General features: G+C 28.4%; 2 protein-coding genes across 8 annotated transcripts in view; one reads left to right on the top strand and one right to left on the bottom strand.

Moving 5' to 3' along the window:
- Positions 1-453: 453 nt before the first annotated feature.
- Positions 454-11506, top strand: LOC122716592 (mucin-17-like). 7 transcript variants are annotated; one of them, XM_043939833.1, is made up of 17 exons: positions 454-637; positions 759-870; positions 1226-1848; positions 2020-2200; positions 2280-2360; positions 2463-4010; positions 4083-4334; positions 4422-4523; positions 4727-4831; positions 5205-5346; positions 5487-7939; positions 8009-8419; positions 8545-8748; positions 8828-9360; positions 9455-9698; positions 9811-9913; positions 10000-11506. In XM_043939833.1, exons 4-17 carry the CDS (start codon positions 2096-2098, stop codon positions 10737-10739), a joined length of 7023 nt encoding a protein of 2340 aa, XP_043795768.1. In that variant the 5' UTR covers positions 454-637; positions 759-870; positions 1226-1848; positions 2020-2095; the 3' UTR covers positions 10740-11506. The 7 variants fall into 7 exon arrangements, with proteins under 7 accessions (XP_043795768.1, XP_043795767.1, XP_043795766.1 ...); XM_043939832.1 differs by having other exon boundaries at positions 759-910; XM_043939831.1 differs by lacking the exon at positions 759-870.
- A 28-nt stretch (positions 11507-11534) lies between these two features.
- Positions 11535-11976, bottom strand: part of LOC122716686 (probable serine/threonine-protein kinase fhkE) — a gene marked incomplete at both ends in the record, with an annotated part of 998 nt that continues 556 nt past the window's right edge. Inside the window, one exon of the mRNA XM_043940011.1 lies at positions 11535-11734. Within this exon, the coding sequence (XP_043795946.1) occupies positions 11535-11734 (200 nt within the window). The remainder of the gene's footprint in view (positions 11735-11976) is intronic.

Genomic DNA, 11976 nt, shown 5'->3' with positions numbered 1-11976 from the left:
TTTTTTATAACAAATAAAATGTATATATGAATATATTTATATTTTATATATATAATTAATAAAAGTATTGGTAAATAATTTTAAAAATTATTTATAAATTTATTTATAAATTATAAAAATTTATAATTTTATTTTAAAATATTATATTTATTATTGAATACATTACATATTAGAAACATTAAGTTAAAAATATTTACCGATCTATCTTATTTTAAAATTTTCAAAAAGTTATATTAAAATCACCAATACTTTCTATTTACTGATTGGTTATAAATAAAATATTAACCAATCAAAATAAAGATTTTGTTAAATGAATCTGTAAAAAGTTACAATATCATAACCAAGGTGTCGCCAATGGTAAAAGCTTTGGGATTTTATAGACTTGTACTAATGGCAGCCTTGACAAATACATGATGGCCGTTGCCACCGAATAGTGTAACGCGTACATGGAACTGTCGTGTGCCAGAAAAGTTTATTATTTTAAGAAGAATTTTTCTTTTTACATACTTCATGTATGTTGTTTCTGTTTGTAAAGGAATAAAATATTGTGCTCAGAACTAAAATCATGTCAAAAAAAGTGTGAAAAAACGAAAAATCGTGAGAAGAAAACACGGGTGGCAAAACCGCGTTCGCGGAGGTAATATTGACAATTTTTCATCACGACGCTATTCGCATTTTTCTGCGTCAATATGAAATACTCGTATCTAGGATATCTTCTTTGGGTTTCTCAGCTATTTGAACCGGAAAATTTTTCACAGATGGTTGCTTTTTCTTTTGTTTACGCCTTGTCAGTTGGGCTTTTGTTGTGTGCATCCGCGCGCCGCTGGTACCTATAAGTGAGAGTGAGATGTATGCGATTCTTGTATGCGTGTAAGTGGCTTGTGTGGCACGTATGCTTGCACACAGGCGCGTAAGTTATAACCTCAAAATATGCTTCCAGCTGTCGAATTTTTGTACTAAACTTTTTTTCACTTTAAAATAGTTGCTTATATTTATAAGTATAATTTTGTCATAAGAATGTGATAGTTAATTCATGTAGTGTATGACATTGTTTTATGACAGTATTATATATTTTGGTTATTATTTTGGTTTATAAAATAAATTCTAATAATTTTAAATATTAATAGTTTTATACAAATTCAGAAAAAAATAATACTATTTGAATGAAATTATAAAATATTATTTTATCTATGATGATTAATTGAATATTGTTTACATGTTACAGGGTACAAATTAAATATAAGATTTGTGAAGCCATAAGTATAGTGTATGATATTGGTAAACAATTTGAAACAATCTTGAACTATGTTTATAGTTCAAATATAAAATGTCTTGATATTAATGCTTTAAATATTTACTAAAAATTACTAAAAAATATATGTCAAATGTTATATTGGGATAATATAAAATATACCACATATATAAAGTGACATAGAATTGTTTTATATATTCAATTTTTAATGTTATGTCATGGAAAAATGTAGTTCAATTGTATTTATACATGGATGTAATTTTGCAACAGATGTGCTTTAAGAATAAGTCAAAATACTTTCAAAATGCAATTGTTCAATTATTTTTTAATGGATAATGTAGTTCGAAAAAGAACTACCTATCATATACAAGAAATTAATATTCAAACATGGTTAATATCAGAGTGTGATATTGAATATAAACATCAACATCCCAAATAAATTTATTTCAAAAAGATAAAAAGATATTACCTAAATAACAGATGAAATAAGAAGTTACATGCATGACAGGAATAGGAGACGTAGGTCGCAGACGCGTTGAATGGCGCCGTAGCGCAAATACAATCTCCTATTGTCATTAAGTTATAATTCATGAGTGGTAAGTTGTAAAGTTATTTTATATATATAAGATAAATAACAAAATTAAAATATAAAATTATAATTTAGAAAAAGATCTTTATTTTTATAACTATAATTTTATTATATATTTAATTTTAATTATTATTATTTTGATTAATAATTTTTATAATTTATTATTATAAATATATAGAAGTATATAGAAGCGAATATAGATAAACTGAAAAGGTGGCTAGACGCTGCCCAGAGTAAAGAGGGGCTGCGTGGGCATGCAGCAGCCTCAGTCACGCCCTCTTCTCGGGGACTCAGTATCCTCTACAACTTCCCCGACTGCTCGGCGTAATAATCCTGTTGCTGTTTTGACACATCAACAAGTATGAATTTTTTAATTAAAAATCTAATATCTAAGAATTATAGTATTCAATATCGTATTTTTACTGTAACTCATTTTAGTTACAACAGTTACAACAACTGCAGGCTCAAAATTCGAGTGGTCAATCATTAACATTTGCTTTACAACAAACATCAAATAATGTAAGTAAATATATGTTCATTTTAAACATTATTTATTAAAGTAAATAAATAATATTTGTTTATATTAAATTTTATATTAAATTTGTTATTAAAAACTTACAGCCACAAGACCAAGGAAATGGGTCAACGACTGGAAATCACATAGTATATGTAAATCAATTAAACCATTTAAATCAGGGTACCATAAATCCCTCTGGGACTGGTATGGGCCTACCCCCGGCCACCCCCACTTTCGGGGTGGGCCTTAATATGGGATTGCCACTATCACTTTTAAATACCAGTCTTACATCCCTTACATCTAATGTTATCACTACATCAAATCCTCTGCTCAATTTGGGCCTGCCAAATATAAATACAGGACTAACTACAATAAATCCTAGCCTTAATCACTTGAATACCATAAATTCAAATTTAACTTCAAATATTGGTTCAAACAGTATTAATAATGGTTTATCTGGTTTGGGACAGGATATAAATAGTATAAATACTGGAATTAATAGACTCAATACATTAAATTCAACAAATATAAATTCTGGATTACCCAGTGTAAATACTGGAATTACCAATGTAAATCAGAATTTGACAAGTTTAAATTCAAACATAAACCAGAATGTTACTAGTTTAAGCACAAACTTTACATCTCCAGGTTCTGGAGTATCTGGTTTAACTACTATTAATCCAAATATAAATACAAATTTAACAACTACCAGCATAAATCAAGGTCTTAATCGATCTATTAATGCTTTAACAACTGGATTGACTCAAACTAGTCTGAATTCCAGTAGTACACAATTTCCATTCCAAACCATACAAAGTATACAAAGCATTGCACCACATATTGTTGGATCAAATATTGCACATGTACCAAGTTCTGCAATATCGCAACATCCAAATTCAAACGTTTCTACTATTTCACAAATATCAAATACTGGTACTTTGACGAGTTCCAGTATATTTACAAGTACTTCTAGTGAACCAATTCATTCAACTACAACAAATGTGAATCATACTTCAAACGTGAATCTTACTACAAATATTTCACATCTTGGTACCATGCACTCAAATTTATCTAATGTATCAACATCTGTGCAGCATATATCTGCATCAAATGAACCGAATATGTCACTGAGTCATACTTCTCTAAGTTCTTCTCAATCAACTGGATTTCAACCTCAGCGACAGTATTCACAGGGAATTAACCCTGGTTTAAGTTCATCAGTAACATTAACGGGCTCGTCTCAGCCATCAAATGTGGTCAGTACAATAAATACTGTAAAATCTATGCAAAATATTCAAAGTCAAAATATTAGTTCTCCAAGCAGTCCATTTTCAATACCATTAAAAAGTCCAGCATCTAACATTGCACCACCTACACCAAGTCCTAGTCCTAACAGACTATTACTTAGAAGTCCAGCATCAAATTCAATACAATCTAATAGAAATAGTCCAAGTCCTGTTGGAACATCAACATCAAACAATAATTTTAATATACAAATGCAAAGTCCAATGCAGAGTCCAATGAGTGTTAGTCAAATACAGAGTCCTGTACTTAGTCCATATCCTCCTGCAAAAAGTCCTCATCTGTTAAGTGGAAATAACTCTCTGAACAACAGAAGTCCAGCACCTGGTGGGAGTCCTGGTCCACCTGTGGTAAGAAATAAATTCATATTTAAAAAAAATAATAATAATTTGATATAAAATAACATTTATGGTCATTTTCAGGTTAGACCTAATACACCGATACTTCAACAAGGTATGCAAGTATTGCAAATAATTCATGGTACACCACAGGGTTATCAATCAACGCCAACACAATTGGTAACTAGAACGCATTTAATTGGAAATCAACAAATTCAAATAGCTGCAACTAAACCTGCAAAACAACCACCACAAATTTTACCAAAACCTCCAAATCAACAAGCTGCTGGATCACAACAAAAACAACAACGTGTTACTACTACAATTACAAATCAAGTAATATATTTTGTTAAAATATATTAATTTTAGAATAATAACTTTATTTTTTTCTTATTGAAACATAAATTATTAAATTATTTTAAGGTAACACAACAAACTCAACCACAATTGGTTCTTGCTGGACCACAACCAAATCCTACTACAGCTACAATGATACCAACAGCACAAGGTTTATTATTAAATCAGGTAATAACATATTTAATATGTTTATCATGTGCATGTCTGTTTAGTATGTGATCATTTAAAAATATACACATTGTGCCTATTCTAGCTATTATCAATATTGTACTATTTTCAAAATGCTTGATATATTTATTATAACAGCTTATATGCATTTTATCACAAATATCTGCTTTATGCTTCATATGTTTATCACATTTCATACATAGGTTTTGCCGTCAACTGGACCCGTTATTGTACAGCAACAACCAGGTGGTGTTCAACTCATACTAAGAACGCCAGCCAGTGCCCAACAACAAACACATACTGCACAGGTGATGGTTTCATCCATTCAATCATTCAACTTCATCATGTTCATAATCATTGCTTACTTAATACTTTAAAACTATTTTTATGTATTATTTTATATATTATTCAAATTCATCAACATTTTTATATTCTATATCATCAATTGGATTCTATATGCATTTTATGTTTTATTTTTATCTTATTAGCATCTAATATTATAGATAAGTTTATACAAGTCTAATTATAAATAAATTTTTTTTAATAAAAAAGTAAAAAATAGAATAATGTTGAAAAATACATAAAAATAATAATATAAAACAATTTAAAAAAATTTTTTTTCAATTAAGCAACAAATGAAATATATTTATTTCATATACAAAATCTATTTTCTTTTTATAGTTACAACAGCAGTTAGTAAGAGTTGTCACAGCACAAGGTATGCAATTACAAGGCATTACACCTACATTTTTCGCTGTACCTAATGGTTTTCCTCCAGCTGCATCTCCAGTAATTAGACATACTCCTTCTAGTCCTGCACCTTGTAAGTTTTTATAATTATATTTTATATATTTTTAATTAGTTTGAATTAATTTTTCTAAAATTTTTAAGAATAAAATTTTTTATTTTTAAAATTTAAAAAATTTTTATTTTTTATTAAAAATTATTTATTTTTTAATATAGCTGCTAATTCAGGGACTGGTAATTCTATAGTGATTCAAAATGCAATGGTACAAAGTCCACAACCGCAAATTTCACAAGTAGGTTCGAATACCAATACTGGTAACACATCATGTTCACAAACTGTTGAACAAACTTTGTTACCACCTCCTAAGAAAAAAGCAAAAAAGAAAAAGAAAACAAAACGGAAAGATGATGAACCACCAAAATTGGATCTTGCTAGTATAATGAAAATATCTGGAATTGGTGATGATGATGATATTTTTGATACTGATCTTACAACAGAATCAGATGTTTCTTGTCAAGTTCAAGTTGAATCAAATACAGGACAAAATTTGGGACAACTTTCATCCCAAGTAACAATACCTACTAGTTCTGCTCAGAATCTGATACAAGTACCTGCACCAAATACAACGAATACACAAACTTCTGCATCTCAAACATTTAATAGTCAACTTGTTGCCCAACTTCAGATGCCTGTGCAGAATACAATACAGGGACAATTACGATTTGCTCTTGGAGAGGATGGAAGAGTTGTCTTACATCGTACTCCAGAATTAAATCAACCTGAAATGGATCAAGCAACTGCTCAAGCCTTGATACGATCATTAACACAAAGTGGTGGACAAAATTCACCAATTATTTCTCATCTTCTAGGACAAGCACAAACGACAACACAATCTACACAAAATACTATATTACAAAGACAAAAATTTGTTAAATCACCTTTACCATCCAGTGTTTCAACAGTTACTACTACTGTAAGTTCTACAGCTCCACAAAGTATTACTTGTGCTAGTCCACAACATGTACAAGTATGTTCAAAATCAAATAATCAGCAAAAAAGTGTAAATGTTCCTCAAGAATCCAGTCCTGTGTTAAATGTTTGTGTTCAAAACAATCTTGTATCTTTACAAACATTGGATATGCAAGCATCAAAAAATATTAATGTACAAAATCTCACACAAACTACAAAATCTAATCAATCATCAAATTCTAGCCTTCCACAACCAAACAGTAATGTTCTCGCTTCTGATGTTTTAGCAACAAAACCTTCATGTACTACATTTAATGTACAAAATTCTCGATTGACTAATACAAGTCAAGCATCTAATAATCAACAAAATTCTCATGTTTCTACACAAAAATCTAGTCAAGTGCGACTTACAAATGCTTGTGTTACTACGAATGTGCGCCAAAATTTAAATAAAATATCTCAAAATGCTCATGTTCAAAAATCTTTATCAAACAATTTAACTATACAAAATGAACATAACATGACAAAAAATAATCAGAGCCATCAGCAAGGAAATCAACAAGAGTCAATAACATTGCAGCAAGAAACTCCAATATATCAACATAATCAACATCAACAAATAACAGCACAGACTGTGCAAACTCAGAATGTCCAACAGGTTTTTGAGCAAAATCTTCAAACTTCTGGATCTCAGCATAACTCTTTAAATATGTTACAACAACAAAGTTCTTGCAATACTATGCAACATGATGCTATGAATGTTTTACAACAACATTCTAGTATTCAACAAAATACAATTAATGTTTTACAGCAAAATGCAGCTAGTAATGTACAAAATATTGAACAAAATTTGCAGACTGGTATTGGTGATTTAACTCATACACAACAAAATGTTATTACAAGTATGCAACAGCAAAATACATCTGCTATTTTACATAATACAAGTGTACAACAAAATGTAAATGTACAACAACAAAAAGTTGTTGCAGCAAACACGTTTTCTTCTGTAAATACACATCATTTTGAATCCCAAAATACAGTTAATGCTATACAACCAGGATTAAATACACAAAATAATCAACATCAAAATATTGTTATCACAAATGCTTCTCCTGTAAATACTATGCAACAAAATGAATCTCAAAAAATAGAAACCCAAACTACAACAATGCTTAATTCAGCAGCAAATAATATATTGAATAATGCTCCAAAAATTACTCCTGAAATTTTAAATGCATTGAGTAATTTGAATCCTAATGATCAATTATTAATTGCAAATGCAAATGGGCAAATGCAAGTAATTAGTCAACAGCTATTGCAACAACTTTTAGCAGGACAATTAAATACAAGTAATCAGGTACAAAATCAAAACCAAACTCAAAAAATAGTGATTGGTGAACCAGATACAAATAATCAGAATTTACAAGGAGTGCAAATTAATACGCCAACAAGTCAAATAATTGTAAATAGTTCTGGTGGAGCTCCTACAATTCAAAATAATATACAGAATATTGTAGTACAAGCTGCACCTTCTCAAATGCCACAGCATATACAAATTCAAAATTCTAATTTTCCTAGTCAATTTATTGATAATCTAAATCAACAACAAATCAGAAATTTAGGTAATCAACCAAAGAAGGCAAAAATTATTAAAAGAACAAAAACTGCAGTTACTACTCAAAATACTGGAAATACACAGGTACGTGTAGATTCCTTTCTTGTTTTTCTATCTACTGTTTCTTTTATTGTTAATTTATTGTAATAACAGGTAACGAAAACAATTACGGTTTCTCGTCCAACAATGATATCAACGAATCCAAGTAATCTTCAAAAAATTGACAATTCTAATAAATTAAACACTATAGTATCTCAAAGTACAAATCCAATTAAAAGTGAATCTTCTCAAATTGTTACAAACGGTCCTATGCTTCCAACATCTCTTGGAAATCATTTATCAATTCCTTCAAATGGTCAAATGGTTCAAAGAGTACAGACGATTCAACTTCCTGCTCAAAAACAACAATTATTAAAGAATATACAATCTCAAATACAAGCTATATTAACTCGTAAATCAGGTGCACAACCAGATCAAACTATTTTAACAAAGTTATATCAAGAACAAGCAAAAATTTTAGCAAGTGGAAAAGTTGTCAGTACTACAACACATTCCGTTAGTAGTGTAAGTTTTATTATACTTATTATATTTATTAAATATATATTATATTTATTAAAATAAAAGTTTTAATTAATTTATGATATAAGATAGCATTAAAAAATATTCAATGCTATATAATTTTTATATAGGCTACAGAAACAAGTTTTAGTGTGAATGCAGTTTCAACAATAGCATCAAATTTAATATCCCAGAATTCTTATAAGAATCAAACATCAGCTGTGCAAACTCAAACACAAACATCTACTACTGTAGTAACTTCACAAAATTTAAATCCAAGTACATCATCAACGGTACAAAATAATTCATCTAATAATTATATGAACAATCTTTCGGTATACATATAATTTCTTATATTATAATTATATATTCATTTATATTTCCATTTATTTAATTATTTAATAAAATTTTTAGATATCACAAAATGTGCAAGGACAACAATGTGTACAAAATAATCAAAGTGTACATCAAACGCACACAAAACAGCACAAGATTTATCAGAATCATGGAACTCAGATATTAAGTCCGTCCTCTGCCAATATGCAAATTTTTTCACCATCAATCACTTCTGTAGCTACTGTGCAGAGTAACGCACAACAATTAACTTCAATCCAAACTCAACAAACAGGAATGCAACAATCAACTCAATGTCAAACAGATCCATTAGATATAAAACCAAATATGCAAATATCAAGTCCTGTTAAACAAGAACTTTCTTCGCCTATTCAAATACAAGTTCAAAGTGGCTCTCCTGCAGGACAGGTAGCCTCACCTAGAATGATTGGCAAAGGATCACAAAGAATTCAAAGTCCTGTAAATAACAGTGGTAATTCTAATAAGCAAACTGTTAGTCCCACTAATAATTCAAGTCCTTTAGTAAGTCCGAGACAAGGTGTGAAAAGACCTGCTTCTAGCCCAATTTGCAGACAAATTAACCGTAGTGACTTGTGAGTATAAATTTTTATACTATATAATGTAATTTTTATATTAAAATCTTTAATTTTATATTTTTTATTATATTTTTATTTTTTATATTTACAGATTAGAGCAACAATTGAAAATTGATCAAAATGGTGCGATAAATCCAGATGTAAACACGCCATTTTTAAGCAAGCGTGATGCTTGTAAACGACTTGTACGATATCATTGTTTAAATGAACAAGTACTTAGTTCTAAGGATTTAGCAAAAGCTGATGAAATGTTTGAAGAAACAGCAAAACATCTATTATCAAAATTCAATTCTATGATGAATAAATATACGTATCTTCTTTTAATGGAAAGCATGGTATGTTAAAATATTCTTTCAATTTTTTATCTTTCTATTTAATTATAATTAATATTCAATATAATATATATTATGAAATTGTGTATATGAATCAATTAATTTAAATTTATAGCGAGAAGTTAGAACGTCAGAATTGATGATGATTGATAGAACTTTTGTTGCTGAAGAGCAAAGTATATTAAATAGGTTACGAGAACAAGAGGCTAAAGTTAATGGTAAAATTGACATATCAATAAATAAATTCTTCTGATATATTATTTATTTATCATAATAATCTTTTTGTTAAATTTTTAATTTGTAGAAGAATTTAAAAAAGAAGAAAAGCCATTGGTGCCAAAGGTTGAACCTGGTCTTACAGAAGAAGATAAATTATCACCATCATTAACTAATGTATCTGTAAAACGTGAATTAGAAGATGACTTTCTAAGTGATGAAATGGAATGTAAACCAGTGATTAAATCAGCAAATTGTACTAGTGGTGATTATGATGAGTGGGTAGAAATACAAAAAGAACTTGGTGTATATCCATCTACCACAGACTCGTTTAAATGTAAAAATATTAATAATAGTGGTAGTAATAGTGCTTGTGCTGTGGCTGTTACAAGATCATCCAAAACTGAAAGAACACGAGCAAATGGTGAATGTCGTATAACGATACCAAGTGCAAGTGTTTCTGGAATTCAAAATACAGTCATAAAAGACAATTGCGAACAAGATAATACTCCAGTTTTTGAAAAACGTTGGAGTAGTGCTACTGATCTTGAACGAGATTTATTAGAAGATACAGACAGCTTAGATGGACTGGCCTTACATTCTCAAACTCAATGTCCAAGCTCTCTTCATGTAACAACTGAGAGTGGAAATGATAATGAACATGATGATATTACCGCACAGGTACAATCTGCCATTGATAGCATTCTTAATCTTAAAAAACGTCCTACAAATACATTACCTGGCAGTAGTGGTAACAGTGCATCACAATCCAGTGAATCAAAAGACACAGTGCTTGATCAAGCAGTCCGCAGCATTTTAGGCTCGTGACCCTCCTTTAATAAAGTATGTTAAACAAGTGAAGTTAATGGTGAACATCATGCTAATTGTTCTTTTAAAAATTTTTAAAAGAGTTATACATTTTTTTTTCTTTTTTTTGGTGATTTTTTTGTGGTTATGTGAATAATATAAAAACTATGTTTGATATTAAGAATGCAACATTATCTTTGGTAATGCATATTTGAAATTCTGCAAAATTGTTGCTAAATTATTTGTACAAATCCTATAATCTTAATTTCATTTATATATAAATTAAAATGACTATCTGGATTATGCAAGTTTATATACTTCTCTACAAAATTTATTGAAAATTTTTTTCTGCAATGGCAATAATTATTCATAACAATATAACAAGTATACTTTCCAATAGTCTAGTTATAATAAAGCCATCGCGTTTACCTAAATCTAGCAGCTGTACATGTGGATAAATAGATAAATAGATTGATAGATAGATAAATAGATAGTAAAATAAATAGATAGTATGCTCAGATTTTTCAATCTGCCACTTTGTAATGTAATTTTGTAAAAAAGTAATTATTTAAAACAACTTATTCCACTTTGTCTGTAGTACTTGTAGAGAAATCTTACAGATACTTAAAACTGGGTCGGTGAATTGTACATACATTTTTAACCTGTATTAATATTATTATTATTACTATTATTTGTATTATTGTTATTGAGATTCGTTCTCGAAATTATCATTGTATTATTATTATTATTGTATTATTAATTATTAATTATTAATTATTAATTATTATTATTATTATTATTATTATTATTATTATTAATATTATTATTAATATTATTAATATTATTATTATTATTATCATTATTATTATTATTATCATTATCATCATCATCATCATCATCAATAGCAACATCAGCATCAGTATCATCATCATCATCATCAATAGCAACAACATCAGCATCAGCATCAGTATTATCACTATTACCACTATCACCATCATTACTACCATCATTATCATCTTCATCATTATTATTACCATTATCATTATTACATATTCTTATTATTATAACATTATATTATCATTATTACATATATTCTTATTATTATTATTATTATTATTATTATAACATTATATTATCATTATTACATATATTCTTATTATTATTATTATTATTATTATTATATTATTATTATTATTATTATTATTATTATTATTATTATTATTATTATTTATTATTATTATTATTATTATTATTATTA

This window comes from Apis laboriosa, unplaced genomic scaffold, assembly GCF_014066325.1.
Source record: "Apis laboriosa isolate Shangri-la unplaced genomic scaffold, ASM1406632v1 scaffold47_cov149, whole genome shotgun sequence".
NCBI lineage: Eukaryota > Metazoa > Arthropoda > Insecta > Hymenoptera > Apidae > Apis > Apis laboriosa.
The sequence above is the reverse complement of the archived record's forward strand: the minus strand, read 5'-3'. Positions and strand labels throughout refer to the sequence as shown.